The 17793-nt window shown below is 41.0% G+C and overlaps 1 protein-coding gene across 9 annotated transcripts in view; it reads left to right on the forward strand.

The window, feature by feature from the left end:
• The window catches only part of PLCE1 (phospholipase C epsilon 1), a 201661-nt gene that overhangs the window by 136479 nt on the left and 47389 nt on the right, over positions 1 to 17793 (forward strand). For all 9 annotated transcript variants that reach the window (XM_072995309.2, XM_072995312.2, XM_072995313.2 and 6 more), the window contains 9 exons: positions 2158 to 2833; positions 3333 to 3515; positions 6372 to 6489; positions 7605 to 7761; positions 14994 to 15116; positions 15221 to 15357; positions 16137 to 16375; positions 17460 to 17521; positions 17605 to 17770. In XM_072995309.2, the coding sequence (XP_072851410.2) occupies positions 2158 to 2833; positions 3333 to 3515; positions 6372 to 6489; positions 7605 to 7761; positions 14994 to 15116; positions 15221 to 15357; positions 16137 to 16375; positions 17460 to 17521; positions 17605 to 17770 (1861 nt within the window). The remainder of the gene's footprint in view (positions 1 to 2157; positions 2834 to 3332; positions 3516 to 6371; positions 6490 to 7604; positions 7762 to 14993; positions 15117 to 15220; positions 15358 to 16136; positions 16376 to 17459; positions 17522 to 17604; positions 17771 to 17793) is intronic.

The following is a 17793-nucleotide window of genomic DNA, read 5'->3' on the forward strand; positions in this document are numbered from 1 at the left end:
AAGCTGCACTGTCCCAGAGTAAATCACTTCTGAGTACTCTACACTTAGAAAGCACTGGAAAGGAGTGTCATAAGTCAAAATAAACTTGATGGCACATAATTATAGTAAAAGTTTGGGAGAAGTAGTTCTAACAGGAGAAGTATTAAGTATGTTCATTACTCTGCTTTTAATTCATGGCAAAGAAATTCTTCCCTTGTCCTCATGGTTACTGAGCGCTTGTAACTTAAGACTTCTTGCGCTTAAACGTAATTGCAGAAGTATAGTGTCAAGTATCCTAAGTCTTTCTGAACCACTTAACATCTAGTGTCTAATACGTGTCCATTTGTGCACAAAAAACAGCATTGTATTCTAAATATGTTTGTTTCCTTAATATTTGTATGAAGTCATCTTTTCTTCCTGACAAACAGTTTCTAATTGAATTATTATCATCTGGCACCGGTTCTTTCTGGTTTGTTGAGTAACATCTGACGCCAAGTTAGTCTGACCTCTTTTCTTGTCCTTTCACACCACTCTTTAACATCTAAACGTGCTTAGAATGGCTTGCCATATCTTCATTTTAGTCATTTGTAGCTTTTCTTCCAGAAATATATTGTTCCTAATTGATGTATGCATTTAATATTGAATAATGTGAAAAACCACACTTTTCCAGAAGTTTCCTTCATAATAAGCGAGTAGAAATCTTTCATTTGGTAGAAAGAGGGAAAAGCAGATTTAAGATACTTTATCCTGTATATGTGACCTTCCCAGAGATATCTTGCTATCCATGGCAGAGCTTTATTTTGCACCCAAGTCAAGAATATAAAATCATATCCTGTGTATTTTCACATGCCTAAATCTTCTTAGCTAGGGTAGAAAGTTCAATTCTTTACTGTGCCTCCTGGGAGAAGAGTCAGACTATGTGGCTTTGGGCAAGCTGTAAAGCCCCAGAGTGACACTGGAGAGGGGACTATTTAAACTACTTCCGAGTACTTTATCATTCTGCTAGAGTACTATAAAACTCTAGTAGGGGTCAACTTGATAGCATGTCATCACCACTTCCACCACCACCTTTACTATTAATTGATTCAAGGGTCTGCTCTAGTTAGGTCTAGCATTTGGATATGTTTTATTAATTATTTTGGTAAAAAAAGTACACACATAAATAAAAAGAAAGAATAATGATTAAAAATAATCATTATTTTAGCTATGATATCTGCATATACAATTAACTCATACATAAGTGAATATTAACATGACATTTTTTGAAATTTAGTTTATTTCAATATTGTATTTCTGTCACTTTATATCACTCTTTAGGGAAATGTGATATTTTAATAGTCTAAAAATAATAAATGATAAATTTATGGCATTTGTCAAATATTAAACAAAATCAGTATGCTTTCATTTTTAAAGGCTTTTAATCCCCAAGTGACATTTTCTCTCAGACTAGAACAATCCTGTTTCCTTTTAACAGCATGAAAATTTTGGTAAGAATGAAGACAGGAGACTAGGCATCAAATTCCCATAAAATTCCTCACTGGGTGGCCTTGAGCCAGTTCTGTTCTGTCAGCCTGACCCATCTCATGGGTTGTTTAGAGCAGGGGTCCCCAACCTTTTTCACTCCACATACCGGCTGGGGAAGGCAGGGCACCCCCATGCTCATGTGCATGCGTGAATGAGCACCCGCGCAAACATGCAGTCTCTTATGTGCATGCGCAAACGGCAGTGCTTGTGTGGGCACTTGCTCATGCACATGTGCAAGCGGTGGCATGGCGCTTGTGTGGGCACTCATGCACATGCACAAATGGCAGTGCAGCACTTGCACAGGCACACTGGAGCACGGGCACATGCACAAATCAGCTGTGCAGGGGTGAGTATGTGCAGGGGGTGGGGCAGGAGGTATGTCTCCGTGGCCCAGTCCAGCTCAGGCCACGGACCAGCACCGGGCCGCAGACTGGGGTTTGGGGACCTATGGTTTAGAGGATGGAGTAGTCAAGAGAAGAGCCACAAACACTGTCTTGAACTCAGTAAAGGAAAAGTGGTATATAAATGTAACAAATAAATATTTTTAACATCTGTGCAAAGAGATTTGATTTTATAATGCCTAAAGAAATGATAATTTCCTTGTATGGTCATGTACCTTAATTGAATGCTCACTATACACTGGTTTTCATGCAGGTTTATAACTGGAGATTTGTCAGATTCTGAAAATGACATTTTTGAGCAATCCAAAGAATGGATTACACCGACAGCTGAAGAGCAGCAGCAAGCTTTCGGTCATGGGATAGAGCTCATTCCTTGGTATGTGCTCTCAATTAGAGCTGATGTCCATCAGTTCTTGCTGCAAGGTGCAACAGTAATACACTATGACCAAGAAACACATTTTTCAGCACGCTGTTTCCTTCAACTTCAGCCTGACAATAGCACATTGACGTGGACAAAGCCCACTACTGCTTGCTCTGCAAGTTCTAAAATGAAACTGAGTATGCTAGGTAGCACAGCTGAACTTGGAAAGTTTCAGTTTCTTGGCAGTACTGGATTAACTGGACTGGTGGAGGGTTGCCTGGATCTGTTTTCAGCAAAGGCTGTGTATATGGGGCACTCTGGTATCGATATGCATACAGTATTCATTCAGAATAAACTTTGCAATATGTCCGTTGAAGAGAATGGAGTAACATTATTGTACGGCCTTCAAACTACTGAAAATAAGTTGTTGCACTTTGTGGCTCCAAAATACACGGCAAAAATGCTGTTTGATGGATTGCTGGAATTAATGAATGCTGTCAGGAAGATGAAGAGATTCCCTGATCAGAGATTACAGTGGCTCCGGAAACAGTACGTCAGCCTCTATCAGGTAAAGCAAGGTCCGGCTTCCCCTGTTCCTCAGAAAATCATATAGAATGTGTGCCATATTAGACCCATTGAACTTCTACAAGAGGGTGGGGAACTTGAGGCCTGGGACTAAGTCCAGTCCACTTAAGATCACAGTCTCGTCCTCCAGGGTTCCCAGAAGGCCAGCCCCTTGCTCCTTTTTTTTTTTGTTATATCCTTGTTTTGTAACTTTAACCTTTTGGAAAACTGCCTTTCCCAAAGCTTAGTTGCTGGCTTCAGATGTGTCAAGCTAAAATTTGATAGTATTTTTGGTCCATTCTTTTTTCTCGGCTTCCATCCACCAGTGGAAGGTGGCCCAAGAATTATTCTGAAACTGAATCCAGTATTCCAATTGTAGACTTTGTCTTTTTCTAAGTGTCTCAAACTATCCTGGCTACCTTGTGTCCCTTCATGTATGTGCACCATGGAAAATGATTAGGTTTTTTTGTCCAGTTTAATAATATAGAGGAATCTTTTATTAGGAGGATGGCCGCTATGAAGGCCCAACCTTGGCTCAAGCTGTTGAATTATTTGGAGGGAGGCGCTGGAGTACAAGAAATACAAACCCAGGAAACTTGGCAAAAAACATAGAAAAACCAGGTGTGCAGAGGAACAACACTCTGGGAATCAGCACAGCTAAGAAAAAGAAGAAAGTGCTCATGAGGGTAGGCTCTTCTGCTGTTTAATGTTGATGCATGGGTAATTTAGTCTTCTTTATAATACATTTCCTGCATAATTAGCTGCATTCACCAACAGACAGGAAATAATTATAAATAGAAAGATGTAACTTTGACTTATTTGCATTCAGTTTATTTAAAATCCGATGATTTTGTTTGCATACCCATAATACATACAAAAGTTTGTCTGTGTTTAAATTAAACTGGAAATAGAATGTTTAGTCCTCTGTTTTTGACTTTTGAGCTGGACCTTTGTCTGTATTAAAGAATCTAAACGGAAGGAAAGTATAATACATCCGAAGCATTCATAGTAATTTTGACTAGCCAAAAAATATGATTTCTCCTCTATGCCAAAAAAAGCATTCGTTTGCAAAGCAGAATCAAGTCAAGCCAAGCTTCTGAACTTTCTAGTGAGCATTCAATACTGGAGTAGCTGGAAAAGAATAATGAAATACTCATGAAGGGATAGTAGCTTACATTTCAATATGCATCTTTCAAATTATAATGTTTGAGTATCGGGAGTGCCATTATTCAAGCACAGCATCAAGAAATCAAGATGGCATGTCAGATAATTTTGTAATTGTATATATTCAACTGAAAGAGTTTTTCCCATTAGATCTGGCCTTCTGTTTTTGTTAGGGGGAATGTTCATTATGATTATAATTATACCACAGCTATGTTTTATGAAAGGATTTGTGCATTTTGAATATTTTTAAGTAAGGTGTTCAACCCTCCTCCATGAGGATAAGGAAAAAACTATATTGAATTGGTTCTGGGAATGTTGAAGGTTAGCCATAGAATTAGGGTTGAGTTTACTCATCTTGTATATCCTGAATCCACTTGAGAATTCCAGTCCTCCTTCCCTGCCCAGGATCAGACGACTGACAACCAGAGTACATTACCTCTGCTATTCAGCATTGCAGAGTGAGAGAGAGAGAGAGAGAGAGAGTTCTTCCCCTATCACAGCGATGGCTAACCTTTTTGAGCCCAAGTGCCCGAACTGGGGGGAAAATAAAACCCAGTGGATAGTGGCGACAGAAGGGGGAATCCTGGGAATGGAGGTGCCTCCAAACCCCACTCTGGATCCGCCTCCAATCGTGTCCAACCTTTGCCATACACACACACACACACACACACACACACACACACTGCAATGCTGAATAGCAGAGGTAATGTACAGCTGCTCCAGATCCTGGCCCGCCACCTGTCGGGGCGCTAGCACTGCAGCTGCAGCCACATCCTCAGGTTTGGCTGCCCGGGGGTAGCGATCTGGCGACTTATGCTTCGCATGCCCGCAGAGAGGGCTCAGCGTGCCAGCTGTGGCATGCATGCCATTGGTTCACCATCGCTGCCCTGCTACATTACATTAGCTGGCACAGGAAAGTGGCCAAAAGCAAAATAAAAAATAAAAATGTTAGAACTTTTTTTTCTGTTGCTTTTGATTTAAAAAAACAGTACATGGCAAGCAAGCTGAAAGTCAAAGAGATGTTCACAATTCTTCAGGTAATGTTACCATACAATACATACTTTGTGAATCTAGTAGTAAGTGAATTCTACAACAAAATGTGACTTGGTGGAATTATAGTGGTTTTGAAATCCTGGTGAATGAAGAATAAATAATTTGTTGCAAATTGAGTGCATGAAGCAGTAAGTTTTTTTATTTCCTCCTTTTTATCAAGCTGTGCTAAACTCTCAGGCAAAAGACTTTCCTACTCAGGCCTTTGAGCTAATGACTGAAGAATAAATTCATGAAGGCTTTCACGGCCAGGATCTAATGGTTGTTGTGGGTTTTTCGGGCTCTTTGGCCGTGTTCTGAAGGTTGTTCTTCCTAACGTTTTGCCAGTCTCTTTGGCCGGCATCTTCAGAGGACAGCACTCTGTGCTCTGGTGTAGTTGGCTTGGGAGTGCTCCCTTCAGAACAACCTTCAGAACACGGCCAAAGAGCCCGAAAACCCCCCAGATCGCTACCCCCGGGCAGCCAATCACTGAAGAATAAAATTTACTCAGAGATTTCTGATCGTCAAATAAATCAGACATGCTATAGAGAGTCCTGATTTTTAAAAAAGTTAACAGTCATGGGAATAGATAGTGCCGGAGAGCCCCTAGACTGGGGAGTGGGAGAGAATGATGGTGCCAGTGGAAGAAACTGAGAGGAGATGACATTCCTGACCCTCAAAGAAGCCCTCTTATTGGGCAGAGAGAGAAAGGTGCAAGAGATGGAGGAAGGAGAGAAACCTAGTGGCCAGGGCAGAACAGGGGGAAGGACTGGATAAGTGTTGGAGACTTCCTCTCCAGGGCAGACCGAGCAGTCAAGTTGGTGGAATAACAAAGACAGAGGGAGAAACAGAGTGGTGGGAGAGAGAACCATTGTCACTGCTTTCAGTGTTGTTGCTCTCGGGAACTACGTGTGACAGAACTGAAGACCACAGAAGCCTTTGGATTAGAGGACCGATCAGAGAAAGAACTGTTAGGGAAGTTCCCAGAATCCTTTCCTCTCCATGTTGGAAGGGGAAGAGAAATGGATGTTACAAATGTCCCTGTTGGACCTAAGTTAATAAATATTGAGCAGTTAAAGCATGAGGTAAACTCTGAAGCATCTATGTGGGGGAACCAAGAAAGGGAAGAGGGGTTCTTCAAGAATCCTCACAATGTCCTATGATGCGTCTAGTTTGGCTCTCAAATCATTGGTTAATAATTTTCTTTCACAAACAGCTTATGTCTTTTTGCCTCAGCAAATTGATAATGACTCCATGAAGATCATTTTTATCAATACCTGTAACTTGCAGAGTGAATGATTATGAAAGCATGCATTGTTTCTAAATATTGTGATGGTGCCTCTTTTCAGGGTGAAAGTGGAGATGGTACGGATGATGAGATGGGAACTCGAAAAGCAAGACCTCTTAAGGAAAACCGGAGTAGAAGTGGCTCAGACCCTCAAGATATTGATGAGCAAGATGAATCAGGTATTTTTATCTTAATTTATTGCACAAATGACATACATTAATCATCTCAGTGGGCATGAGTGCTACAGCTCTTCCCTTTTTTATATAATTCCCAGCTACTCCCTGTATTGAGGAGCAGCTTGCCAGGCTATACAGAAGAGGAGTGTAAGAGCTGCTCAAAGATTGAATGTGCATGGAAGTCTCAGTTTCATTTTTGTTATCCTGACTTGAACTTATAATCTGCTGGGACAAAGTATATTATTGTACTCTTAGAAACATAAAAATAGCAATAACATAAGCATCGCTAAAACAAGGGTCTGCTTAACCCATCACTGAAAAATGTCTTTGCTCTAGGACAGTGCTCAGTCTCAGATTTCAGGAAAGCTGAACGGCAAAAGAAGGACAACCTGACAGTGTTCCTCTGGGAAATTTCGCCAAAGGTGGATGATGCACAGATGTCACTTTTAAGGAATAGCTTTCAACAAGTCAAATATTGTATATACAAATAGAAATAGTATTCGATTGGATTTGCAGATTGACCTCTGCCTATCTATCAATGAGTCACTGGTGTGTAAGCTGGCGTAGTTCTTCACCAAAACATCTACCTGCAACTGTTGTTTTTTTGTTTTTGTTGTTATGGGTTTTTCAGACTCTTTGGCCATGTTCTGAAGGTTGTACTTCCTGACGTTTCGCCAGTCTCTGTGGCCAGCATCTTCAGAGGACTGAACTCTGCCATGGGCTACAGCTGCCAGAATTCTGGCTGGTGGAGTTCCTGATGAATTGTGATAGTTGTAGAGAAAAAAATACCCTGAAAATCCCATGCCAAAACAACATTTCTGGTCCAGACAAAACGTCAGATTGTGGTTAACTAAAGTCTTCCTCCTAGCCACCTGAAAGAGGAGAGGAAAGACATAAGTGTGCAAATTCTCATGATATGAATGCGCTTGAAAACCATTTTAGAGCCCCTCAGGAGTCCTCCAGCATAGACAGAAAGAAGTGTTCAAAACTGTTTGCTCCCTTTTTATTCTTCTTACATCAATTGTTGCTTATCATTTAGATAAGACATTTATTTCATGAAGGAGAATGTTATTTACCTGTAAACAATGGCAGTGATACAAATTTGCTTTCATTCTTAGAACCAACTCTTACTTTTTCTGGTACCAATACCCTGCCTTCCAGAAGAACGCAGTCCTTGACTACCTCAGTACCACTTAATGTTACCCCTGGGGTCTCAGCCCCCATCAGGCCAGTATCTTCTCCTGTGATGTCGTCCTCAATAAAGAGTCAGTCTAGGTAAGAAGGAAGCATGATTCTACATGCATTTTGGGACTGAAATAGTAAAATGAATGAGCCGTTACTTACCTCATTAGACATGCTCCTATGAAACAGGTATGTAAAATTTGCAAAATTTCTTCATAGTCTTTCCCATCAGCAATCTGAAAATGACTCAGTTTTATTGGCTGAGAAACCAATAGGCTTGTTTTCAAATTATCCTTTATGTGTCTGACCCTAAACTCAAGATTTTTTATTAGCTGCATAGTGAAACTGCCCTATGCTGTGAAAAAGGAAAAAAGTCTGATGTTTACTAAGCGGCCCCTGCTTGTTTCACCTAACAAAGAGCTCATGCTACATTTCCCACCAGATGACACCAATTGTGATGCACCCCCGTGTCCCCAGGTTGTTTCACTAGCCTGAGGCCTACGACACGTTCTCTCCTTTCTGCTACCACCAGTTGACCTCTGTCAACACCCTTTAATTAGAAAGATTGAGGTCCAAGCTGAGTATAAAGTTGAACAACACAGGTTTATTGATTAAACAGATTCTTCACAGACTTTAATGTATTCATTAGAGTAGTAATAACTTGATTCACTCTTAACTCCCTTAGCTCTCTATAAGTTCCACACTCTTAACTTCTAACTCGGACACCTTCTCTAACTACCACAGATTAACTTCTACTTCAGACTCTCATCTCTGTCTCTCACTGAACTAACTAGACTCTGACTCATTCCCTCCCTTCTAGTTTCTCTGGCTCTACCTCCCAACAGCTCTCATTGGTACATGCAAATAATCTCCTACCTGAGCCAGAGCAGGGTGATCGCCACAAGGCCAAACATTTATTTTCAGTAAATGCACAATACAGCTCAGCTAGCCAGCTACATGGGCTTTATTCAACTAGCCACATTTTTTGCCGCGTACAGATTTGCTGGCGAGAGAGTACAGTGGGGTCTTGACTTAAGAACGGCTCGAGTTAAGAACATTTTGACTTAAGAACCACTCTCATAGGAAAATATTGACTTGACTTACATACTTAGATTTGAGTTAAGAACTGAAAAAAAACATGTGGGAGGCAGGGAAAGTGCAAAATTTGAACTTTCAGTTAACTGTTGGCCAGTGAAAAGGGTGCCTGTCTGCTTCCTCACTCCTCCCAGCGTTTAGAGAGTGGATTGGGAGACAGTCTTCAGACTGCCTGGTACTGTACTGCCTGGACTGTATTTTCCCTGCCTTCCCTGAACCTTCAGCCTTCCCTGAAACAAAATATCCCCCTCTAGTGGTCGAAGGCAGAATAGCAGCTTCCCATTAGTTTCTATGGACGGAAAAGAGCAGATACGGATCAAATGGTTTTCAATGCATTCCTATGGGAAATGCAGATTTGACCTGAGAACTTTTTGACTTGAGAACCGCCTTCCAATACAGATTAAGTTCTCAAGTCAAAACCCCACTGTATGAACATGAGAAATTTGAATTTGAGAACATAAATGTAAGAAATTACAGTCACATCTCAGATCAACTTTTATGCTTCATTGGATGGCAAGACTTAGTCTTGGCTCACTTGTGTGATATTGACTAAAATGAACTAGTGTGTGCATGCCAACTGAATTGTATAGAGGATTGTAGTTGTTGTTGTTGTTGGTAGTAGTAGTAGTAGTGGTAGTAGTAGTAGTAGTAGTAGTAGTAGTAGTAGTAGTAGTAGTAGTAGTAGTAGTAGTAGTTGCTTTTGATTTTGATTTTGCTGCTGTTGTTGTTAAGCCTAAATGATTATGTTGGTAAAAGTAGAGAAAAATTACTTAAGGCAGTGAAAATGGAGTATATTTTGAAAACAACTGAAACAAAGACTCAATACAAGTAACAACAATTTAAAAATAAACAGTTGGAAAAATAAACCACTACATGGACAACACCTGAGAAATATTGGAAATATTTTTGGAAGGCATGTGAATAATTCAACATGGGCACAGCTAAAACTGGGGACCATTAAGAAAAAAACTGAAGGCTTGATTTTTGCTACACCAGAACAGCACTCTGAAACAATGTGATGAAAGCTAAAATCCAAGGAATTAGTGGTAACAGAAAATGTTGATTCTGCCAAGAGAAAGATGAAATTGTGCCACAACTTATCTTTTAATGTACAGAGATTGCACAAAAACAGATTACAAAATCAGACATGATAGAGTGGCAAAATTAGTGCATTGACCATTATGCAAAAATACAACTTGCCATCTTCCAAAAACCCATGGGAACATCAGGTAGAGAAGATAACAGGAAATGGCAAAGTCAAGATCTTGTGCGATTTCCAGATCCAAACTTATAGACACCAAAAATTGTCAATATTAGGAACAGTATACATAACTGTGCCAGTATTTAACAGATACTTAGGTTTTTGATTAAAACTTCTTTCTCTTATATAATATCAGTCAATGTTTTTATAATTTTTATTGACTGTGTCTGGTATTTTTTAATAATAATAATAATAATAATAATAATAATAATAATAATAATAATAATAATAATAATAATAATAATAATAATAATAATAATAATAATAATAATAATAATAATAATGATGATGATGATGATGATGATGATGATGATGATGATGATGATGATGATGATGGCTATAGTCCTAAGTATAAGAGTTTAAATACTTTGAACCCAAGGGAATTTGTGTAATTTTCTAGTGACAATGGCTTGTGTGTTATATTTGTCCTCAGGGCCTCAGAAAACTGGAACAAGCTTTTGAAGTAAGCCTCTCTGTGTCCCTAAAACAGGTCACCCTCTTTTCCCCAAATGGCCTGAAATTACCAATTGTACTTCCTAGAGGCCTTTCTGTGTATGTGGACAGTGTTGGGGGGGGGTCACAGTGGGAGTTCCTTGGGGCAGATGCTGCATTCAGGGCTGGTTCACTTTGCGAATCTCTGGCTCATAGCCACTGATGAGTCAAAATGGAGGTGTGACTAGAGATGTGTACAGTAAAAATGTTCATGTTTCTTTCATTTTAATGGCTCTTTTGAGTAGTTCCCCCCCCCCCCAATTTTCATGTTTTCACATACTAATTCTTTCATATAACATAAAAGGGAAAACCTCTTTCATTTGCTTTCTGGCACTCCAAAAGTCCTACAAAACCCTGAAAAACTACACCAAAAAGCAGAGAGGCAAAGCAACAGAGAATGAATCTTCTCCAACAGCAAGCAACATTTCATGAGATAGCAAAATAATTATTAGATTTATGCAGGCACTAGTTTATAAATAAGGCTTCTGGTAGTGCCACCTGTACACACCACTGTGAAAGGGCCACACAAAGATGCTTCTTCAACTAAGTTACACACACAGCAAAAAATACTATAATTTGCTCACCCACCCACCCACCAATTCAAAAAGCAGTAAACCACTCAAAAATTCGGGAAAAATACTAAATGTGTTCAGTATTAGTGCCACTCACTCAAGCATAACAGACCCTCTGAACAGCATAATGGAAAAACAGCAGCAAAATACATACGTTTAACAGAACAATTACACAGTAAATAACAATATTTTAAAAATCATTCAAAAAGGAAAACCTCTTCCACTACAGGAGAAAAATAGCTAAATAAGAAAAAGACACATAGCTCTTTTACAAAAGTCAAGAAAAGCAAGCAAGCAAAGGAAGGCAAAAGACATAAACAAAACCCCACCCCAGTTTTAATGACTAGAATTTGGAGCGATTTCTCCCCCCCCCCCATCACCAACTTAAAGCCTTCCATTCTTCTTCATGGTCTCTGTGAATGCACACTAATGGGTTAATCCATGCTTGTGTGGAGCAGCCTCGGAACTTTCTAGCTCGAGCACATGGTGCTGGGACCTCCCCCACGCTGGCTATAACTTCGCCCCCAGCACCGAGTGCCCCAGTTCCTTTTCAACCGCTGCTTTTCCAGATTCATTTGGAACTTTGTGCACTCAATTAAATGATCTATCTTACTTTTCCCTCTCTTCCTTGGACCTCCCTGGCTTGATTCTGACCGTTGACCTTGCTTTGCAACAGTGAGTTATCTGCAAACAGAAAAAAAAAGGATTAATTGTCGGGTTGCTTACTTTGAGTTTATGGCCTCACCAGGCCTCTTCAAGAGGTGCGAGGTCTGCTCAAATAAAATTCTCCTCTCTGACGGACATTCCCATTGTTTATTTTGCCTTGGAGAAGAACATCAGCCAGACGCAGGCACCTTTTGTAAAAACTTTATGAAGCCAGCTCTAAAGTTGCGACTCCAACTTTCACCATCTCAAACGACCTCTATGGATTCCCCCAAAACTCTGCAACCATCTCCGCCAGCTTTGCCTGAAGTTGCAGCCCAAAAGGCGGGGGAAATGGCGACCAAACCGAGATTGTCCTCGGGCTTGAGGTCGATGGCTGCGGCGTCGACACTTTTGCAGTCTTCGACATTGAGTTTGAACAAGACAAAAAGACACCTAAGCCTGCTAAAGCGGTACAGGTCTCGTCACCAAGGCTGGAGATATCCTGGCAATGTTTGGTGAGCCTGAGTGTACCCTCGGGGAAGAGGAAGTACCCTTGCAGCTGCCACCGCCATCCCCTTCCATCAGTGATATTCCTGACTGGGGCAACACCTCTCAGGAGGTTGTTGAATTGGCACAGGCCAGCCCACAGTCTTCGTTGGGCTTTTTGGTGCAGCAACTTGTGGCCTCGCCACCACCACTGGCTCCGACTGTATCGCGGAATACATCAGGCTGAAGATGGTCCCTCACATCTCTGGATGCACTTCTTCAATTTCTCCTCCACTTATTTTGACAAGGGCTTTCCGAACGCCACCTTTCCCAGCTGCCAAAAATTACACAACTGCCTCCATCTTCCCCAGCAGCCATGCTCTTTAGACATCCTAGCTTGAAGCAGTTCCTCCGAGGGCTGAAAACTATGCACCCTGCCTACAAACCACTACCGTCACAGTGGTCGCTCCAACTAGTTCTTCGACGACTTATGGAGGCCTCCCTTTGAACCCTTGGCTTCTGCTTCGCTCTGCTTGTTGTCCTTCAAGACTGCATTCCTCCTGGCAATAACCTCGGCGTGGAGAGCTGAAGAACTAGCTGCGTTGAGAGCAGACCCTCCATTCCTGCAATTTCACCCAGACAAGGTGACTCTGAATCCAGACCTTACCTTTCTCCCCAAGGTTTCAACTTCTTTCCACTTGAATCAGCAAATTGTGCTTCCCGCTTTCTTTCCCTCACCAACCTCAGCACTCGAGAAGGCTCTGCATTCCCTGGATATCAAGCATGCTCTCTCATATTATATTCACCGCACAGCCACTTTCCATACGACACGACAACTCTTTGTCACCTTTGCTGGTCCCTCGATAGGAGCACCAGCTTCCTCTCAGATCATCTCTAGATAGATAGTCCAGACCATCCGTCTTGCCTATGATTTAGCTGAGACTCGTCTTCCAGGCCCAGTCAGAGCTTACTCTGCTAGAGCTTTAGCGTCCTCAATGGCCTTTCTCCACGGGGTAGACATTGCAGATATCTGCCGAGCTGCCACATGGGCCACTCTGTTTACTTTTGTTTCCCATTACTGCCTAGATATCCGAACTAAGGCTAAGGGTGCAGTGGGTCGACCTGTCCTGGGTTCTGCACTTTCATGACGTCCCTCCTCTGGGTAAATGAGCTTGCTAGTCACCCATTAATGTGCATTCACAGAGATCATGAAGAAGAAAAAGAGCTTTCCTATCTGTAACTCTGGTTCTTCGAGTGGTCGTCTGTGAATTCACACTCCCTGCCCTTCCTCCCCACTGTCCGTCGCATTTGCCATTGCATGCTGTGCAGCGGCGGTCGGTTCCATGGAACTGAGGCACTCGGTGCCGGGGGCAGAGTTATAGCCAGCGTGGGGGAGGTCCCGGCACTATGTGCTTGAGCTACAAAGTTCCGAGGCTGCTCCACGGAAGCATGGATTAACCCATTCGTGTGGATTCACAGATGACCACTTTTACCCCATCTCCAGCTTTCATCTTTGGCTCTCTCAACCACTGGTTACTGTGCTTTGGGTCCTCCCTGGTACAGTTATTACTGGCCACTGCTGGCTGTGGGAAAACATAGCAGCTTTGAAATGTGATGATACGTGGACTCTGGACCACAGCCCAGTGTGCAAAATTGTTAAAAAAAGTATCTGCAAGCATCTTAGGTTTTCTTTGTTTTAAATCAATGTTCATTAAAGGCTAGCATATCAGCATATCAGGGGAAGGCAGAGGAGGAGGAGGAATGTGTTTTCCTGACATTTCTTGGCATGCATATTGGGTCTCAAGCTATCTTAAAATTATCATTATGAGCCTGCTGGAGCGTTAAGGTAATCAAAAGAGACCTTTTTCTTGGTCTTGCCACCTTCACAGGGGTGTTTGGTGGGTACATGGGGGAGAGCCTTCACTGTTGTTGCTCCCAGACTTTGGAACTTGGAACTCCCTCCCACAGGAGTCTAGGTTGGCTCCATCTTTGGTGTCCTTTCCCAAGCAGGCAAGCAAAGAACTTTCTCTTCAGGCAAGCTTTTCCTTAGTGACTAGTTGCCTGAGTGCTGTTTTTAAATAGATTGTACCTAACTGCTTTGAATGTGTTTGGTCTTGCTTTTGTTTACCATTTCTTTAGTATGGTATTTGTTTGGTCCTTTTCAGTATTTGTATCCTCACTATTGTTAGTTTAAATACTCTTTTAATGATGTAAGCTGCCTTGGGTCCTTTTTAAGGAGAAAGATAGGTTAAAAATACTTTAAATAAATAATATGGAGTTATCTACATTCAAGTGTACAGCTGGAGCAATACTGTGTGTGTGTGTGTGTGTGTGTGTGCGTGCGTGCGTGCGTGCGTGCGTGCGCGTGCATCAGTGTGTGCGTGCCCACGCATCCATGTGTGTGTGCGCACGTGTATGTATTTGTGTATGTATGTAACCTCTGGGTTGCACCTTGGACTCCATCAATTTCTGGAGTCCTCCTTCACAATTTTTGGGTGCAAAAAAAGGGAGGGAGCTAGGCTTCTGGGGACTTCCAGATTAATTGAAAACAATGGTGTCGCCTGTGGTAGGTCCAGAGGAGACAGAATTGGCCTCTGAACTCTCAGACCCATGTAATCCTGTAGTACAGAGTGAAGAGCCTTCAGCATTTACTTCCTCTTACACATTGGTCCTAAAGGAAAACTATGGAATAAATAAGACACTCTTAATGTAAAGAGTCAAACTACTCTTAGCTAAGCACCATTCTTCATTACTTCTAATGTCTTTTCTTTTAGCACATGGAGTAGCAGTAGCTGGCACGGAAGAGTTAAAGGGGGATTGAAGGGATTTCAGACCTGTATGGTTTCTGACAGCAACATGAGCTTTGTTGAATTTGTTGAACTTTTCAAGTCTTTCAGGTAATATCCTATTTTACTGATTCTTAACTTGCGTTTTTAAGAGCACAGACACAAAGAAACCTGTGGTTTGAAAATAATATGTAATAACAGTCCATGCATTCCAGTGTCCGAAGCCGTAAAGATCTGAAGGACCTTTTCGATATCTATGCTGTACCTTGCAATCGATTGGGCTCTGATTCTGCTCCACTTTATACCTCTCTGAAGATCGATGAAAATACAAATGGACTCCAACCTGATCTGGGTAAGATAAATTAACATGGTGAAGTTCTAATTGATAACAGGTTGTATTTCAGTGTGAAACACCTCAGTTCAAGTGCCATCTCTAGCTGTGGTCTCCCATCTAGTTCTGCCACTGTATCTCTAAAATTAGTTTCTCCATTTGTAAGATGATACCAGATCTCAGTGGTAGGTTGTTGAGGGCAGAAATCTTTAAATGTTTATGAAGCTCTTAGCAAATTTTAAAATAGTAGTATTAGCGATACATTGTAAATCAATTAAACCTTTTGTCCCACACTCAGTGCTCACTCAAATCAGGAATTAGTTACTTGTAACCAAACATGGAATTGTAACTTTAAACCACCCCAAGGCTTTGTAAAATATATACTGTATGGTTGACAGAGAGAGAGAGAGAGAGAATTTTTGATGAAATGTGCCGTGAAAGAAGTGTTGTGAATTACATTAAGTAGCTATGGTTTTTGAAATATATTACTGGAAATGTTCATAATGTCATGCTCATATTGCATAATCAAACATAGTTGTCATAGTCAAACTTTATGAAGTTATAACTCTCCCCATAATATATCATCAAATTTTTATTCATAGATTTTGTTTTATTTAAGCAATACCAGTTAAAGATCTATGTTTTATAATTCATATTTATGAAATATAACCCAGAATAACAGTTCCAGGTTTGTAATAATTTGAATCATGTAAGTTTGAAATAAAAATTAAATGAAGTGTGTTAAGGATGTTACTGTTTAGTACTTAAAGCTTAAAACTGTCGATGTTTTTATCTTATAGATTTACTAACAAGGAACATATCAGATTTGGGCTTGTTCATTAAAAGTAGGCAGCAACTATCTGACAACCAGCGACAAATATCTGATGCTATTGCGGCAGCAAGCATTGTGACTAATGGTACCGGAGTAGAGAGCACATCTCTGGGAATATTTGGAGTGGGCATCCAGCAACTCAATGACTTCCTAGTAAATTGTCAAGGAGAACACTACACATATGATGAAATCCTTAGTATCATTCAGGTTTGTAGTACAGAACTATTGACAACATTGTTTGGTATTTTTGTTCTGTGTTTTTCCTGTATTCCAATATTGTCTCTCCGTTAGTCTCCAGTGGGTTGCGGTTTCACAGTAGCAAAATTGAGGTTTCACAGTAGCAAAGTGCTTTCACTCCACCAGCAACAGCTATCACCAATGTCAGCCACATTGGCAGGTCTGGCTTTTATCCCAGTACCTGATATGAGTTGCCTTGAGGCTGCCAATGAGCACGGTGGGGAAGGAGGCAGAAGTAAAAGCTGAAGTGCCTGGGCATTGACCTTCACTTTTGATTTTTGAGACTCCAAGGAATTGAGTTTGAGAGGGGTTGTTATCAACCTGTTTTTATGCAAATTTCACTGTTGTTAGTGACTCCCAGGAATAGCAGTGTGGCCTTTTTCACATTTTTGAGGCCATTGGGCCCATGGGGAGGGCAAATATGCTTTACAAGAACTTGTAAAAAATTCTCATTGTGAGCTTTCTGTCATGAAAGTATTTATTTGGCTAGCTAGCCAAGATGTTTTCAAACATACTGTCATGGCCAAAAATGTTGGCACCCTTGCAATCCTGCCAGAAAATGCAACCCTTCTCTTAGAAAATTGTTGCAGTTGCAAATGTTTTTGTACTCACATGTTCATTTCTTTGGTTTGCATTCCCCTGTCCGTTCCAGAAGAGCCAGCCTATATGGCATTAGCAAGCCGCAGAGCAGAAGGGAATGCTAGACCACTTTCGAGTACCCTCTACCTAAAAAAAACTCTGGAAAGGGTCACCATAAGTCAGAATTGAGTTGATGGCACACAATTGTTAATTCTTAGTAAATAAATGGCAGGGATTTGCTATCCTGACAGCCAGTGTAGTGTACTGGATAGAGAGATAGATTAGGATACTGAAGACATGGGTTCAAATCCCCTCTCAAACATGGAAATCACTGGGGCTGGCAAAGGTAAAACTACTCCTTAGACATTTCACATACCTTGAAAAACCCTCTTTGGTTTGCTACAAGTCAGATATGACATATTAGTTATATGTTTGTTCCCCCCCCCCCCATATATTGATTTTCTTTTTCTTACAGAAGTTTGAACCCAGCATCAGTATGTGCCAGCAAGGATTAATGTCGTTTGAAGGATTTGCACGGTAATTACCTGTGAGTCTCCTTGATATCCATTTTAATCTTTCTTGTATGTCCTTTATGAATGTTGCAGTTTTTTTATCTCTAGGTTTTTGATGGATAAAGATAACTTTGCCTCTATGAACAACGAATCTCAAGAGAATGTGGAAGATTTGCTGTTTCCGTTGTCATATTATTACATTGAGTCTTCGCACAATACGTATCTCACGGGACATCAGCTTAAAGGAGAATCCTCGGTAGAACTTTATAGTCAGGTATACCAAATCATTCTGCTGCC

Source organism: Pogona vitticeps, chromosome 3 (genome assembly GCF_051106095.1).
Source record: "Pogona vitticeps strain Pit_001003342236 chromosome 3, PviZW2.1, whole genome shotgun sequence".
Taxonomy (NCBI): domain Eukaryota; kingdom Metazoa; phylum Chordata; class Lepidosauria; order Squamata; family Agamidae; genus Pogona; species Pogona vitticeps.